The sequence below is a fragment of the Pundamilia nyererei genome, unplaced genomic scaffold (assembly GCF_000239375.1).
Source record: "Pundamilia nyererei isolate P.nyererei 1_Seehausen unplaced genomic scaffold, PunNye1.0 scaffold00066, whole genome shotgun sequence".
Lineage (NCBI taxonomy): Eukaryota > Metazoa > Chordata > Actinopteri > Cichliformes > Cichlidae > Pundamilia > Pundamilia nyererei.
Window position 1 is genome coordinate 1,435,687 of NW_005187467.1, and position 18,482 is coordinate 1,454,168.

The 18,482-nt window shown below is 40.4% G+C and overlaps 1 protein-coding gene across 9 annotated transcripts in view; it reads right to left on the reverse strand.

Moving 5' to 3' along the window:
- Window positions 1-18,482, reverse strand: part of tenm4 (teneurin transmembrane protein 4) — a 144,042-nt gene that overhangs the window by 48,360 nt on the left and 77,200 nt on the right. For 5 of the 9 annotated variants that reach the window (XM_005735954.2, XM_005735951.2, XM_005735952.2 and 2 more), the window contains 7 exons: window positions 17,131-17,345; window positions 15,811-16,021; window positions 12,380-12,481; window positions 11,523-11,717; window positions 9,834-10,034; window positions 6,295-6,480; window positions 3,412-3,438 (listed from right to left, as the gene is read on the reverse strand). In XM_005735954.2, coding sequence (XP_005736011.1) covers window positions 3,412-3,438; window positions 6,295-6,480; window positions 9,834-10,034; window positions 11,523-11,717; window positions 12,380-12,481; window positions 15,811-16,021; window positions 17,131-17,345 — 1,137 coding nt within the window. The remainder of the gene's footprint in view (window positions 1-3,411; window positions 3,439-6,294; window positions 6,481-9,833; window positions 10,035-11,522; window positions 11,718-12,379; window positions 12,482-15,810; window positions 16,022-17,130; window positions 17,346-18,482) is intronic. The other 4 variants (XM_005735955.2, XM_005735953.2, XM_005735950.2 and 1 more) reach the window with 1 other exon arrangement.

The following is an 18,482-nucleotide window of genomic DNA, read 5'->3' on the forward strand; positions in this document are numbered from 1 at the left end:
CAGTGGTGTATTGTGCTGGTATTTCCGTCCGCTGAAAAAAAAACAAGAGTTTGGTGTTTTACTTATTGAAAAAATAATTCATTTTATTATTTGATAAACTGTCCCAAGACACTTTTCAGCTATCAATAACATACAATGCTTGTTTTGTCATTATGAGAAGAAGAAAAGAATATAACATAGTATAGTTTAAAATGGATAAAGGTTACCTCAGTAGCTTTGTGCAGAGGCAGGCTTTGCAAGAACTACTGTTCCGGGGGAAGTGACCCCAAGGGAGTGAAAAGCTGGCTGGAGCATAACGACAGGTACAATATTCCAATGTTTTTCTTTGGTTATATCTTTACAAGGGCATAGATTAGAGGATGATCTTGCCCATTCTTCGACATTTATCTGATACCTTGTGATCTGTATCCTCTCACAGAGGCATAGGGTAAATTCACAGGATATCAAAAACACATCTGAACAGCCGTTTGTGTTGCAGGAAGGCTGCCTTAATAGAAAGAATATTAAACTGACCCATTTTATCGACTAAAGACAGTGGGGCAGCATTTTCTACTGTATGCTTTTACATCACACAGAAAGAATGGGAGCAAAAGAGGGAGATACTGAGAAAAGAAGAGACAGGTGTAGTGATTGGTGGACATATGAATGGGAGAAAGATCAGTAGTGAGACAGAAACAAGTATACGCATTTAGGGGGATGACTGTTGTAGATCTCTCGGTTAGCTACAGAGTAAAGGTGACACTATGACATGAGTCATAGCATAAACAATTCAAAGAACAGCCCACACTGCTTTTACTTATGCACATTTATCCCATATAAATGTTTTTAATGGCATAGGCAACACTTCCCCTTTTGCTTTAATGCTGCTTTTTAGAATTTAAATAAATCAAGATGTAATTCAAGTGCACAAGGGTTTTAACAACGACAAAAGCATTGCATTCACTGTTTAGGAATTGCAGTCATTTTTATATAGTCCCCCATTATCAGCCCTACAATAATACAAACAGAGAAAAATCCAACAATCATATTACCCCCAATGAGCAAGCACCTTGGCAACAGCGGGAAGGAAAAACTCCCTTTTAACAGGAAGAAACCTCCGGCAGAACCAGGCTCAGGGAGGGGCGGCCATCTGCCGAGACCAGGTGGGGTGAGAGAAGGAAGACCGGATAAAAAAAATGTATACAGGTGGTCCCATTGAGACCCGATGTCTCATTTAGAAGAGAGCAGGTCTGGTTTTCCTAGATGCATTTGATGCAGTCATTGAAAAAAGTAATGTAATTTTAAAAATAAGCACTGTTTTAAATACTTTGTGAAAATCACGACAGGCAATGACTTTGTGAATTCTACACCACATAGTTGTAATCAAATGCAGTGCTTGCTTCCTTTAGATGCTCTGCCAGGCCTTTACTGCAGCCACCTTCAGTGGCTGCTTGTTTGTGGGTCTCTGCCTTTATTTTTGTTTTCAGTAACTGAAAAGCATGCTCTACTGGGCTGACATCAGATGACTGACTTGGGCACTGAAGAATATCCCATTTCCTGGCTTTGAGAAACTCTTGAGTTGCTTGTGCAGTTTACTTTGGGTCATTATCCATTTGCACTGTGATAAGTCGTCCGATCATTTCTGTCGCATTTGGCTGAATCTGAGCAGAGATACAGCCCCGTACACTTCGAATTATTCCAGCTTTTCTTTCAGTAGTTTGATCAATAAACACTAGTGGCCAGTTACACTGGACGCCATACACAGCCATGCCATAACATTGTCTACACCATGTTGGACAGTGTGGTTTTCTTCAGATCAACAGCAGTTCTTTTGACTACTGTATACTTTTCAACTTCCCATCATTCTGGGACAAATTGTACCAAATTATTCTTTTGCGCATTACTAAAGTTTTAGGGCTCAAGTTAATTTCTTACTATTATATTATTATTCTTTTTTAAGAATGCAATGGCCTTTTCCTTCACTTGCATCAACATTTCTTTGTACCTAACCTTGAGAATTCCAGCGAGAAGCTACCGAATACATGTTCAAAATGTTAATCAACTCCAAATTTTTTATTTGTTGAATCTGTCGTAAAATAATGATATGAGCAGCTCACCTGGTTGTGAAACTGCATGTTAATCAATTTTCCAATTACTCTGGAGGCTCGGAAAATGTAGGACTATGTATACAAATGGCTATAATTTATAAAAGGTCAGTGTAATACTACTGTTAAACCTCTTGGATTAAAGCTAAAATTCTGCACTACAATCACGTCTTATTGTAACCATGAAAAAAGAACCCCAAAACAGAACTATATTTCCAATAGTAAAACATAATATAAAATAGTAATCAGGAACACATTTCACCAAATAACCCAAATCCTTATTTGATTATTTAAACCTGTTAAATAACTAGTTTGGTTCAGGCAAATAAGTTTGGTTCAGGCTTTTTCAATTGGAGCTGTTTGTCCACACTACAGAGCAGTCCATGGGCCGTGGACATTTGATGAACTGTGAACAGCTGCTTAGGAGAGCGGCCAATAACTACTGTATAAGGCATGTTGACAAATGTTTTCTCAGCAATTATAAGTAAAACAAAAACTCATCTAGAACTCCAATAAAAACAAGATTGTGCACTGAAGCCTTGTGTCCAGGCACTTTCGGTCATTTCTTGTGTTATTACTGAACAAATGGACAAAACAACTGCGGTTAAACCAGTAGAGACAGATGATTAGAAAGCTCACAATGTTTATTAGAGGGATAAATAAAAATACACTTTCAATTGGCACCACTTCAACTTAATTGGCATGCCTTTCAGAGAGGAGTCCCTGCTGAGCTCTACCCAATCCTTCCTGAAACAGCTCCAAACGTGAGCTTGCAAGTGTTCGAAGACCTCCTCTGGCAGACCATCCTATGCCAGGTGGTCCATTACCAAGGACGCAGTGAGAGCAAGAAGGGTAGCTGGAGGCAGGAAGGCAGGGCTGCAGCAAAGCCTGTACCCCCTGCTTACCCAGCACCAACCAGACCATGAACTCTTTTAATTAGAGAGGATGCGGCCTCAGCACCTATCAGGCCCCTCTCACAGCTGCATGCTCATTCATAATGCATGGCACAGGTTATAAAGGCCCTTTCCCAACATCCCCCAATTGAGAAAGAAAGGATACAAGCACACCAATTACTCAACACATAAAGAAAGCCCCATAAATTCACTAACCAGGTGCGAAAGTGCTAAGTGGAGATTACTGTGTGACAATATGGTAAAATAAAAGTTGATGGGAGATGTGGGATCTTAAGAATGAGTTGAACAAGAAGTGCATAGTGTTTGCATATGTCAATGTAGGGGAAAAGCATGGTGTGTGCATATGATTTGTTAATGCTGGCTGGATTTACAATGGGAGGAGGCCAAAATAGAAGGAAGGAGGAATGCCATACCTTTCACTACCTTATCCAGATAGTGAGCTTGGGAGATAAAAGACAGGACATATAAGGGAGGTCTGAACAGTGCCACTTCCATGACAGGACAGCAAGGCAATGTGTTAGTTTACAGTACAAAAGGTAATTAAAAAAGACGAAAAATGCTGACGTGAAGCATTACATGCACGCACTACAAGCAACACAACAAATACGAACCAACACAGAGGAGAGAGATGGAAATGGAAAAAAGGCAGGGACAGTTGTGGAACACAGAGAAAGAGAATGAAAATGAGAAAGAGTCAGAGGAAGCGAGCAAAAGGATAAAAAAGTGAAATCTGTCACTATTTAGTAACTGCTGAGATCGGCAGAACGTCTCAGGGGAGTGTTTAAAAGGCAACATGATTGATGCGCACGTTACTTCCCTTAAATCTCTTAAGCGATATTGCACAGGAGGTCAGGATGTTCAACAAACGGTGCTTTTAATCTTCAAACACCTCTATATACGATAAGGTCGCCAGAGGCTTTGCCAGCGCACGGGCCAAATCGGATCTCCTGTGCTCCACAGCTTGAGACTCGAGGCCAACGCGGAGCTCTCGATAATGAAAATTGATTCAAATCGAGATCTTTAGCTTCTAAATAGACGACATGGAAGAATATTCTTGTTCAGTGGGGATCTCAATATGGCACTTATAAAAGCCCCATCAATAATGTAAAGCCAGTGTATAAAACATTCACAAACTGAGTCGAGGCTCATGCAGCCCTGGTTCAAAATATGCATGAGACTGCTGTGAGAAAAAAAGATCTTTGTCCATTTGGCACCTTGCTCAGTAACAGCTGTCAGCAAACAGTGACAGAGCTTTAGTTTAATTCTATTCCTATATTAGTAACACAAAGCTGACTGCTGCGGACCTTATTTTAACACATACTCCGTTTGGTAGTTCCGTTTAGATGAATGTGTCATACTGTATACCACTGAGACATTTGTTTCTGCAACAGCACTGAAGTAAACATGGAGTAAATATAAAAAGTGCTAGAATACTAGCGCATAGTACTTTCTTTTCCTGAAAACTATAACTGACAACACATACTTGCACAAATTAAGTTTTTGTCAATGTAAAATTCGGTTTTAATAATTAAATAATTAAACTTTACATTTCCCCCAACAGAAGTTAAGTCACAGAATTTTCTTTAAGTTAAACAAGTGAAAATAAAGTGTGCTACTGGACAGAGGTGCGCTTTCTGCAGTACACCCACCTCTACCTGAGATATTTTACCTTAATAAACAAAAAGCAGTTGCAACAGGTTTATATTACAGCATATACAATTGTATTTAATATGTATAGATCTAGATTTAAATTACTTACTTTATTTTTCAGAAAGTTTATTACTAGATAACAGGGCATCAACCCTTTTCTGTTTTTTACCCATCTCCATAATTTTCATGTTAACGGCTTAGATATTTTCACTACTCATACTGAGACTCTTACTTAGTCTGCTGGCTTCAGTCTAGCTAGTGTCACGTTTATTGCTACAAAGTTTTGGTGAATTTTGCGTCTTCCACAATAATCAGAAAAAAAAACTTGCTTATGGCCACAGACACACACTAATGACATGTTAGCGTGTCTGTCGGGCTGTGTTATCCATGCATGAAGTGGATCCACTTGTAATCAGACATATATGAGACTAACTGGCTGGTCACCGGTCCAGGCTGCCAGCCAATTGCAGTCTGTGGTCAATTGATTGGTACATCTTTTATATAGCTCTATAAATCCATTCAAATAGCTTATCCAATATTATCAAGAGAAGAGAAGAGAAGAGATGCATCCATACATGAACACAGAATGCCAAAGTTGCAGTCTTGCAAAGCACACATCACATAGCATATCCTGTGGATTTTCTCCGATGTTTAATGGAGGTTTGACAGCGTTGACACAAAATATCAGAAATATCAGAAAGCTAACTGCATTAAAACACTTCTCTTAATGACCTCAAGTTAAACTGAAACTGTCAAACCTCAGAAATCCAACAGCAGAACTAAATTATCTTCATGCCATCCTGTCAAACAAGGGCATGTGAAACAAAGAGGACAGGTCACAAACAGAGGTCAACTACTGCTTAGTTATGATAACAACTTGGGGGCACTTTGATGTTTGCAGATTACTGCAGTCACCATTTCCCGGTGACAGAAAAATGCTCACAAAATGCTCACAGCGGGAGTTGCCACCTCCATCAAAGCAAACATGCTGAAAGCACATTTTCAATCTAAAGTGTTGTGTAGACCATGCTGCTCTTTTTAAATATAAACTGTTTTCTTTTTTCACCCCCAAAAATACAAAAACTACCAAAATGATCAATCCATGAACTATTCCTAGCATAGAACCACTGCAAAATACACAGCATATAATGACTCTAGTAGGCTGAACTTTCTACTGGCTTATGTGAGCCAAGGTTTTCAGGAAAGCTCTTGACATTCAGTCAAGGTTTTGAAAACCTTACTTTGCAAGTGTTTGGAGGGGAACAATCGCTAGCATAAACACGGCGAAAAGCAGTGGTTGACCTACTCACAATGACTCACGTGTAAGCATTTGAAATTAATAGTAAACGGAAAGGGAGCAAAGAAAAAGATGAGGAAAAGGATGAGTAAAATGAAAGGACACCTTAGCACATTCCCACATTAAAATGCATGAAGGCAAGCTTCAGATCCTTGAGTAAACCTGTTCATGCTTTACTGAGTTGCACAAATTCAATTAAGCATGCTTTTCCCACTCTTCTCCACCTAGACCCTTCCCTTCACATAGGCAGGCAGAATGTCAGTCTTTGCCTTTGTTGGCCTCCCAAACCCCTCCCAAACACAGAGACACCACCCGCCCCAACCAAACCCAAAACCTATTCCCATCTTACCAATAGTGCAGTGTTCTCCGTTCCAACCCGGACTGCATTCGCATTTGCCGTCCTTACAAGTGCCATGTTCGTTGCAGCGTGGGTGACACGCCCTCTGGTCACACCCAGTGCCCATCCAGCCATCGTCACAGCGGCAGGTGCCCGAAACACAAATGCCATGACCACCACAGTCCGATGCACAAATCTCTGTGGGAGACAGAGAAATAGAAAGGGACAAAAAAAGAGAGTGGGGGGAAGACAGAAAGAAAGAAAAGGAGGGGGGGAGGTGGAAGTGGGATGGAAAAGGGAAGACAAGGCGGTGATGGGACAAGGCGACAAGGGTGAAAAAAAGACAAATCCAGAATTTATTGTCAAGGAAAGGCAGCCACGCTCCACTACCTTGTCTGATGGCAGCTGAAAAGAAATTCCTGCACCTCATAAGGGGCAATCCTTTTTGACAATACAAATCTAATAAGTCCATTACCAAGAAAAGACAAGGATTGTGGCAGCCTTAGCAGACTTATTCTTTTCCTCTCCTCTTCTCCTCTTTTGTAAATTTAGCTTTTTGTGCTACAAAAGGCGTGAAGAGGAAAAAATGCTCAGCTGAAACTTTTTGTAGAAATGGCAACAATGTCACTTCTGCCATTTTGATTAAACTGTAAACGTTATGTCCCTTCTTGTACATGAAGCGGTCAAAGCTTTGCAACATGTTCTACTGTGGTCTACAGGAAGGAGGCAAGATTCCACAAAATGATTTGAAGCAGAGGATATGAATACACTGGTTTTTGGTGGGGGGGGGGTTTTCTTCTTCATTTTCTCTAAGTGCTGCACACGAGAGGAAGAAGTACACTGACGCAATGAAGGAGACTGAAAGACAGTGCTGCTGTAAAGCCTGGCTGATGCTATTGTGTGGCAGCTGAAAGACCTCCCTGACTGGGTGTGATAGAGCCTGGGACATTACCCTCATCACATGAACTCGAGGGAGAGTATGACAAGCTGAAAGCTGAAAGAAATTAAACGCTGACAGATTACTTATGAATCTCATTGAAATGTTAACCTCTTTATTAACTACTTTGTAATAAAAGGGGCTTAGCAGTATGGGCAACGATGAACAATAGCCATGTATTCCTGGCTTATTAGCCAAGCCAATTCAAATTTGACCACAGGGGACCAAACCGGAGGTAAAATCTTGTAATAAGTCAATTACCGCCTTTACAGTGCCTATTTTGCCATTGTTACAAATTAAATCAGAGTGGTATTTTCAGCCACAAACCATAACATGGCATTACCAGCTTAAAAAGCTTTTATCAGAATCACTCTCTTCTGCTAATTACAGCTCAGCACAAAGTATGCAAATGCTGATTTTCCATCTGACTTTTGATTTCTAGGTAAAGTGTGCTGGCAGTATTAGTGCCTGACAGGCTGCTTATGCACACCAACATACAAACAAACGGAAATCACATGCAAACACGGAATAGTTAGAGCTTATAAATCATTTTATGAATAAAATATTTTCTGTCAAACTACACCTTCTACGTCCTCTGAAAACTATTACAGTTAAGAAGGAAGTAGTAATGAGCATAGTGAACATTAGTAAACAACAGTGATTGAGCTCAAGAACACAATTTTTTTTTTTAAAAATCAAGAAAAATGCGGAACCCCCCCCACACACACACACACACAATCCCCCCCCCCTCCCATAAACTCAACCAGTTACTACAACACACAGTGGTCAGAGAAAACAGACTCAAACTGACTGTGAGACAACTGTTCACTTGGAACAAAGTAGAAACCTTTAACATGATAAAGATCCAATTACAGCCTGCAGGCAAACCCTCATTATCTGTGGCCAGAGGAGCCCTCAGTGAGAAATACCCCCATTCCCATGATGGCAGTTACCATTTGCACTAAAGGACAGAGTAAACAAACTTTCCTCTGGGTGGAGGAATAGCAAAAATGGCATAAAAACACACATATTAAAGGACATAAAACCTCAGGCATTGTTTTATGGCTACTAACAGCATTATACCAGCCGTGCTCACCTAGGCTGTACTGTCCCAAAGCAACACGAGAAAACGAGTTTCTGACTTAAAAGAATAGTGCAAGAGGCGATAAAGAATCTTGAAAAATGTATCGAAAGCTTTCCATCTTTTTCTTTGCCATGTCTGAAAGGTTATCGGTGCCAACTATACTACCCTACCACCAAGCTTAGTGTCGTATTAGACCACAGAAAACTCTACAATGAGCAGGATAAAGGAGAATAAAAAGCCAGCTCATCATCATTTGCAGAGCTTTTTTTCTCTGTGAGGCAAACTCAGACTAACTGCCCATTTCCCCATAAAATCCTCAGGATTACCTAATAGGTCATTGCGTCTGCCAAGAATATAAAAGGATTCATGAAGCAAAGCGACTGGTGTATTAAAATAGTCTTTTCAAAAAATATTTTCTGAGGATCCAAATTGTGTGCAAATGAAAATACTGAAAATTGTTCTGGTCCCTGTATAAACAAATTTGAGCTGGAGCTCTCTGAAACTTCCATCTGCTACAAATACAGTCAACAAATATAAACACATTTATATGTCGAGTGAATTTTTAAATTCTTCATGTTTAGACAAAAAAAAAATTTTTTTTCCTTTAATGTGAATTTGGTTAGACTTCTCAGAGTGCAAATCTGATGTTACCTATGTTTCACTTTAAGAATCTACTTGTAACCTATATTGTAAAAAACACAAAACCTTTTTTTCGTGCTTAAATCCTGTAGAAGGTATATTCTAGCTATGAAACTGTATCATATGCTGTTTCTACACTTTGAATAACAAGAGAGGGCATTCCCCATGGACGTGATGAACGCAATAGGAACAACGCTTCAGAGCAGGAAAAAAGTCAGCTGTGAACCAATGCACCGATGTAAAGAAATCCAGAGCTCAAAAAAGAGCGAAAACTTGCATTAGATCATGGCTCTGACAACATCTCTGTTATCTGTCTTTCTTTTTTCTACAACTACAACCATTTGTAAGAGAATTACATTTAGAACCAAATCAAAAGAATCTGATAGCCATCGAAGGACCTCCTACTGATCACTGATGAGAATAATTATGGCTTTTATGTGAGCCATACTCTTTAAAGAAAGTAACAAATATTTACCTCTGAAAGGATAAAAGCAATTACCAAAGGTACACTAAAAGAGATGTCAAGGTATTTTGTTGTTGTGATCCATTAAACCTGAAAATTATTATACATATCACCTATAATTATATTAGCTACTAAACGCGTGCTACCGTATTCACTCACAGTGCTGACCAGATGCCAAGATATAAGTAATAAACTACTTCAGTATTTACATTTTGTTTTTTCTCTATGTCTTTGAAAAGCTACATTAATAATTGTGTATGTCCTGCTCATATTCCGCACTAAGAAACATTTAACTGAACTGAACTGAAGGCAACATTTTCTGTGGATGCACTGCTTTTTTTTTTTACTTGCTAATCAGAGTTAAATCAGCACTGGCCTGTGAGAAGGGCTTTCGCCAATATTTACTCTGTTTTGAGTGAAGTACTCACCTGTAGCACAGTCATGGCCTGTCCAGTTGGGATCACAGCTGCAGGTTCCTGTGTCTGCCAGGAAAGCTCCGTGTCCAGAGCACTGGTCCATGCAGGAGGCCCTAGGGCTCTCACATCCTGGCCCTCCCCACCCGACAAAGCAGTGACACTCTCCCTGGACGCAAACCCCTCGGCCTGAGCATGTTGGATCCAGGCAGTCCACTAAAAAGGTTCCAAAGAGAGAGTGTTAGACACACTAGTCACCTGCTGTTTCTCTCTTTCAGAGGCAACCTGGCATCTCTATTTGAGCCAAAGTACAATGGCAACTGGAATAGGCTGCAGTTCAGCTGCAGATGCACTCAGCTTAGCTCGTGTCCAATGGGGGTAAATTATTCAAGGAGGTCCATCTTTTTTTCAAAAATCAGTGACAAGATTTACAGAGAAGCTAATTAAATGGCTGTTTTCACAGTATGTCTCATGGCACAAAACTACAGGTACTGCCCACGCTTGTGCTGGCACCCTCCCATTATCTCACAGCAAAAAATCCTCTCAGAGAGCGAAGGCTGTTTAATATGAGCATGTTTTTCGCAAATCAAAGCCACCATAATGCATAATTCAAAGCTGAATAATCCAAAACCATTAACAGAATCTACAGGAATGGTAAGGAAAGCCTGGGGCAAAACTAGATAGTCAACTCTAGTTTCTAGACAGTTTGAAGAGTTTGCATTTGCTTCCCATGCAGTGGCTTTTGTACACTGTCTCAGTGCACACCGTACAAGTTCAATTAGTCAACAAATATCAAATTAATGCTTTCCCTTGACGTGCTAAATGAGTGTTCACTTTGAAAGGAACAAGAGTTGTGGGAGAGTATGATCAGAATATTAATGTTTTTTTTCTACCAAACAATATTTACATGGTACACACAGATGGCAAACGGGCACCAAGCACGAGCAATATCTAGTCACTGTGAGCTGTAGGCCACGGCATGGCAGCTCCCCTTTACCATGACATAAATGGCTATAAAGGCTGTTATAGTAAGACAAACAGGATCTCTTGCCTCTTAGCAGATGGTTTGGGCACAAGGCACAAAGATCAGAGGCTAACTGACAAGAAACTCTCTCCTGGCAATTAATCATTGTGGCTGAAGGTCATATGGAAGAAAGGTAAAAATGTTAAAGGGCTCTCGTCCACATTCCCCTCCACTCCTTATGGCTAACGCTCCACCTAAAATAGAATGGGGGCCTATGGATGTCAGAAACCCCCATTTATCAAACTCCCAGGGTCCATTTTTCATCTTGAAATGAGAGCCTTCAAGAGCTGACAAACACAATGGCTCCTTCAATCTTATCTGGTCAAGCCTTATCCAGCAAAGGATGAATCTGAAGTTCCCAGAAGATTAACATCAGACTTTTTTTCAGAATTTCAGACAATAAATGGACTGTTTCCATTAACATAATGCCTTATAGCCATGATTTATACAGGAAAAGTCACCTAGGATGCGGATTATGAACTGTTATGGCTATAATGCTCTTCATAGAGGATGTCCTGTCTTTACTACTCAACAGACTGTAAGCCATACCAACTTAATAGCCATTCCCATTATGAGTAAAATGTCAAGCACTAACAGGCTAAGACGGCGGTTACAGCAGCCACATTATGTAGGATTTTATTAGTTTAGGATACATAACCATGACATATTAAAACAATCACCTTCTTCACAGTTTTCCCCCTTGTAGCCAGGGTTGCAGATACAGGTCCCGACTATACAGATCCCGTGGTTGCTGCAAGTGATGTCAATGCACTGGTTGGTGGGAACGTCACACTCCGAGCCCTTCCAGCCGCTGTGACACATGCAGCGACCTTTTAGGTATTGACCATTCCCACTGCACAGCACTGGACAGGCAGCTTTGAAAAGAGCAGACAGCATACATCCGTCTGAATGGACTTCTTCATGCACAAAGAATAGTGAGTGTTTGTTAAAGCCTCGCTCTGACAATGACCAAAATGTTAAAGGGTGTCCTGTCTGGTAAATATTATTTAGCACAAACTACTGTACCTTGGCATCTAGAGCAGATGTGCCATATATTCTAACAAAGGCAGCCAACAAATATCTAACGTCTTAACAATGGCTGGTAAAAAACATAAGAACAAAAATTAGCTGAATTAAAGTGTCAGGCATGGTGCTGATCAACACATGGATAACAGATGGCAGTTCAGTATGTGTAAAGAGGTAACAAAAACAACCTACCATCATTCTAACACACTGCCTGAATTTGTTTTTATGTGGAGAAAAACTAATAGAGCCTTTCTTTAATAATTGAAAGAATGAGTGAATACTAGCCCTATAATCTAAAGCTTTTTATAGAGTTCTTTCATATGCAACCCAATACTCCAGTATGAGTACTGAACCATTTCGAGTATTACTGCCTAATTAAATAAAACAGGTCTTAAGTACAACTAAAGCAATTGTGGAGTAAAATTGTTTTGTTCGAGCCATGCAGAGAATATAAATTGGAAAATGCATCTGAATGATTAACAGAGGTAACATGAGTGAGATAGTGACTCACCTCGCCCACAGTCAGGTCCTTTGAATCCTAAAAAGCAGTGACATGTTCCAGCAATACAGTCACCGTTCCCAAAGCAGTTACTGGGACAGTCATCAATAGAGTCTGCAAGAGAGCAATCAAAAGATTTTCTGAGTAATGTGGTTTGAAAAACAATTTTCCTCCCACTCATTTTCTTTGGGTTGATTATTATCCCTTTGCTAATGACAGTCATAAGCATGGAGGATCCAATCCTGTCAACATTTCTTTTTCAATGCAAAACATTTTGAGTGTTACTAATGTTTCACAACAAATATGAGCTTTCACTAAAAGGGTACAAGTTCTAATTATTCAGGCTTCTATGAAAAGTTACAAAGGAATTAAAGTCTCTTAAGTACCACATGTACTAGCTGCCTAATTAACTCTTTTATGGCACAGTGTCTGCAACTCTAGAACCCGCATTTATCTGCTGTGACTGGTAAATCTGACGGCATCGTGAGCTATTCTGTGATCTCAGTTTTACACTGTAAGTTTTTCTTATAAATTACACTGTCATTTACATTTTTCATGCAGTGCTTGGACGTGGCCATTGCAATTAACTGTATGGCTTTAAACTGAGGCACTTTGATGCAAACAATCAGCAAAGCACACACACTCTTTCCAAGCTTTCCTCTAGCAATCCCTCTAACAAAATCAAATTAATTGGCAAAACAGTTATTTGTGCTACAGAACCATGTCCCGGCACTTGCTTTTATTAGAAATAAGACTGACCACTGATCTCTGCAGACAGCAGCAGGAATCTGAAGCACAATGCTCACTGAATTAAGCCTGAAATGGTGCTGAAAAATATTCAATCTTGTCCATTGCCTTCAGGCAGCAGAAACTCTGAGGCAAAACTTACAGAACAAAGAATCTCTTGTGCTCCACAAATGGCTAGAAATGTGAGCCATGGATTCAGCTTCCCTTTACTCTGGAGAGTCAATCATCACTGAGGATGCAATGCAAGACCGAGGAAAAAAAAAGACAAAGAGAGGAGGGAGAAAGAGATACAGGCAGACCAGAGATACAGCAAAAAGGAGGAGGAGGAGGAGGCAGCGAGCAGAGAAATGCTGCGGATATCTAATGTGCTGCAGGCTTGCCTTTGCCATTTTGTGTTAGTGAAGGGATGCAGGAGAAACTATCCTCTGGCATGGTTGAGGCAATCAGCACTTTGGTGGGGTTTTGATGGCTTCCAACAAGAACATCTAACTATAGCAGCAGGCTTGGACTTTTTGCTCAAAGCTACAGAGACCAGCAGTGTAGGTAGGGCAGTGATTGAAGGTTAGGGAAAAGGAATATGAGATGTCTACAAGCCAGCTATCAACAATTCCCACCCAGATTTATAATTACATTCCAGATTTGCACTTTATACAATAGATTCAAATAGGTTACCATTATTTTTCATAAAGAAAGGCTCTGAGATATTCAAACGCAATACCCTGACATTAGAATACCAGCATCAATAACAGAGGTTATTGTATCTATATCAGAGATATTTGATAGGTGAGCAACATTGTAACATTGCAACATACACATTTAATTAAGTAATCATGAACTGGAGTGCTCCTGTTCTGAATGCTGCAGTTTAGTAGACTGCACATTGCCCATGTCTATTGGCTGATTCCTCTGAGAGCATGGAAAGGAGGCCCTGAATATCTCTTAGCCACACACTCAACATAGGCCAGCGCATAAATCATGGATTCAAGCAGAGCTTCATTGAAATTCATTACCCTTCATATCAGGGGAGCTAACTATTGTGTGGGTCTCCAGTCGGTGAGGACAGAGTAGTGCGCAGTAGGCAAGTTTAATCAGCGACTTGCCATGCTCTCTAAGGTTGCTCAATACCTTTGGATGATGGGTGGTTGTGTACAGAAAGAACTTCTGCTGGAGAGTTAAACGGGACATAGAGTAAGACAGTGGTGCTGGGTTTTTGCTTCCCTTTGCTTTGCCGTGCCTAGGCTGAAGCATTTCTGGCACCAGGCAGCAGGGACAAATGGCTTCATGCTCCAGAGGGTTGTGATACAAAACATTCAGTGGGACACATTTCACATTGCCATGGAGTCACAGCCAAGTAATGAGGAGCAACCCAGATTAAAGACACGGACGCTCCATCCCCCCAGATGTATTATGGCATGGCTATGTGCACCAAGAAAACCCTTCATTTGCTGCACATAGAGAGTACACTGATGGCAAGGAAAAAGATCTATATATAAATTTTCTCTACGAGCATTGTCAGAAACACAGAAATAATTTAACTTTTAGTGTCTTTTAAACAATGCTGCTGGTGTTTCTGAGTGTGTCTGTTCGATATTGTTCACATATATTTCTACACCTGGGCTGTTCTACTTGAAGGTCAACTCCATTTCTCCACGGCTCAATACAAGTGAGGCAGTTGGTAAGATTCAGTTTCTGCTGAAGGGCACTTAACCGGTGACCCATTTTAAAAAGGGCCCCTCTGCCTCCCTCTGAGCTCCTGTGAGCAGATCAGCTCCAATACGACTCAATCGAGACAGAGTTCTCGCCCCACCCCAGACTACCTTACCTAGTTATGTTTTCTCTTATGTAAACCACAGGAGGCCTTCATGCACACCCAGTCAAGAAGAAATAAGCACGAGTAAACATACTGCCCTGACTCCCCCTTTTTGTGTCATATCATATATTAAGTATTGAATTACAGCTGTTGTTGGCACAGCGGGAGGGCATAGTGCATCTCTTGCCTGTCTCCACTTGGTGTTGAGGACAGCTTCTCATCGATCTGCTGCCTGGCACAGCCCCTGTCACAGATGGACTCTGGCCCAGGAGCTTTTAATTAAAGAGCATGTGAGAACAGCTCCCAGCTGCCATCCCCGTGAAAGTCGACACCTTAGGCCCTCTCACACCTTGCTTGATACAGCAGTGCTAATCAAAGGCGCTTTAGGGAGAACAAAGAGGAGCGTACAAAATGAAGTCACCTCCACAAAGAAGGACGTATGTCTGAAACACAGCCGCGTGCCACACAGTTAGAGGAGGGAAACATCTTTCCTACAATGATATATGGAAAGTAGATGGAAATTGGAGCAAATCGTGATCAAAACTGGCACTAGCAGGAGGGTACAATCATACTTTGAATTGTATGCAAATGGTTCTGAGAAGCTGGACCCCTGATTCGCTTGGAAGACACTCAGGGTAATGAGGATATTATGATCTCTCAATGCCCTACTCAGGGGCATGGTGGGATAGCACTGATGTCCTGATTTTGTAATATTCAGCTTCACCTTGATTAACCTGCACTTTCCTTGGCTCTTAAACTCTCAGTGTTTCTGACTCATGGCCTACAAGTCTGTGCTGTTTGTGGTAAAGTCGCTCCTGGTTGGTATTATAGGGATTACGGTTTGCTATTACAGGTTTGAGCAGCAGGTCATGCCCAGGGCACCCACCTATGGCAGTGGTGAGGAAGGAGACAGTTTCAGTTTCTTTTCCATCGTTGTAGATGGCCAAATGCCAGATGCCGGTGTCCATATACTGGATAAAGCCTGTGTCATGTGTAGTGATGGGTACTAGGCTTCGCTGCATAGCCACAGGCCCCTCCAGACCATGGATGTCTTGAGCCAGGAGCCGCCGCCCATCCAAAAGCTCCACGAAGTCAAACTGCAGACAGAAACACAGAAAGTGAGAAAGACTGATGGATGGACCGCAGACACACCATTAGAGTGACACATGAGACTTGAGTGCTTTCAGCCCTCTTTATAGTGGAGCATCATTTGGTCTGCATGAATAACTCATCATTCTAGAGGAGCTTGAGTTAAGTCTTGGCACATCGTGGCTGGATGGGCTGAGATAATTTCAGAGTCCGCATATCTTATAAAAGCCTTGTTTGAAACTATTACAGTGGAAAAAAGGGAAGCTGGAGGAATTAAAGTAAAGTTAGTGTTTACCAAATAACATCTGCACCGATTTGCTTCACATCAGCTTTGAGTCAATGAATACCAATGAGACGGCATTTCATTTTCATTTACTTAAGGAAGGGAATCTTGACTCATCTGCCATTCTATGTGTAATCAGCCACATTACGAAAACTCCACTCTAGATGATTTTCTTTGAAGCATAAATAGAGGAAACAGGCAACTCTGTTGGCTGACTGAAAAATCAATATCACTGGACATTAGCGGAAACAAAATTCATGCTATAAACAATTTTGCTGAACTGCACTTGCATTTACAGAAGTAATCTCAACTGTGCGAAGCAAGTGGCAAGGTATGATTAATAACACGACATGTCTCATTCTCGGCTACATACAGACGGAAAATCTGCCCAATATTTTTGTGCGACTCTCAGATGGTATTGAACCTGAAGAAGTTTTCCATAAATCCTTTCTGCAACAAGAAAGCGATTTTTAATAGAATAGAGAAAACTCGGAATTGGTTTGCATTCATGACACGTTCCTACATGGCTAGATAGATTCTTTTAAACAATATCCCAATTTATATTCTGTGGCAGAAGAAGAATGGGAAAAGAAGAAGAATCCTTGTACAATGCAGGCATAATTGGAAATTGTTTCATAAAACATCACATTTACAATACACCATTGTCTTTTGCAAACAAAACACAACATTGAGTAACGCGATTTGGCATCGCAAACATTCAAACATGCTAAGTGCATCGACCATTTAGATTCTGCACTCACCTGTCATACTATTAATAAGTGCAGTAGAATACATTTACTGTAACAGCATCAGTGACATGTAAATATTGCCTACCTGTGTGTGTGATGGAGGAAGACCTCTCCTTCCATAGATCCCCACTAAGGCATCTTTACTTAGGGACACATTAAACTTTAGGTACATGGGATGATCAATGAAGACCTGGGATCTCCAGAAGATACCAGGAGGAATCTGCTGTGCGACCTTACGCCCCACGTCAATCTCTCCCATATCTATATAGCTGTCATCTGGGAACAAGCTGTCCAATTTGCCTGCATTGCACACAAAGTAAATCGGTCAAAGAGATCACACCATTAATCCACCATGTGGATGGCAGAGGGACTCAGTCTGCTGGAGCATGATAGTCTGACCATATCACAGATATTCAATCACGCCGCTGACAGCCAGTGAAAAAATATAATGAATGAACCCTCCGACCACTGCCAGCAATTTCAGTCACAATTCCACTAGAGGGGAGAGCACAAAAGAAAGAAAATATAGTCTTCAAACAAAAATCCAGTTACTTTTTGAAGTGTCCTGTTTTGAGTCTTCTGATATGGCAAATAGAAAAAATATTTTTGTTAAAAAGAAATGATGATCATGATCACGATAAAATACATTTCAACATGAGATAGCATTATTCATTTCAGTACAAAAAATTGTATCATGAACGGAGATAGTGTTTTTTGGTTTGGTGCCATCACCATGTTTCAAAAAATTGGGGACAAGTGCAACAAAACAAAAGTTGTGAAGTATAAAAACTCAATGCAAAGGACGAACTATTAAGAAAATAAAACAGGGGATTTCATGATCAGTTGTTCAGTCGATTATTGAACAATTAGTAGAATCCAGAAAATACTATATATACACATCATCAAATAATCAAACCATTATCAAATATACTTGATATATATGTATTTGCGCTAAAGAGGTGAGAAATATCTGGCTTATCATTAATGCTCAAACTCAACCAAAAAAGCCAGCATCCATGATGATATGGAGGTGGATTAGTGCACAGATGAAACTTCAGCTAAGGCTCTATAAACGCTGAACAACAAAGGCAGGTTTTGAAGCAACAAATGCTCCCATCCAGACAATGACCTTTTCATGAAAGGTCTGGCTTATTTCACTTTATTAAAAAGTTTGGGTGCTAAAATATAAAGACGTCTTGAATTTTTAAGTAACTAAAAATCACTTATTAAAGGAAAAAAAAATATGTATTTCTTTGAAACTATAGTAAATGCTGTGCAATTAAAAGACAAGGTAATGCCAGAAAGTTGCAAATATGTCCCTTTGCCCTGTGTTTTTATTATCAATCAGCCGCAATATTTGGTATTTTTCACTATGTCCCAATTTCTATTAAGCACTGAATTTCAGTGATAAGTAAGTTATTGCATTCTGTCTTTATA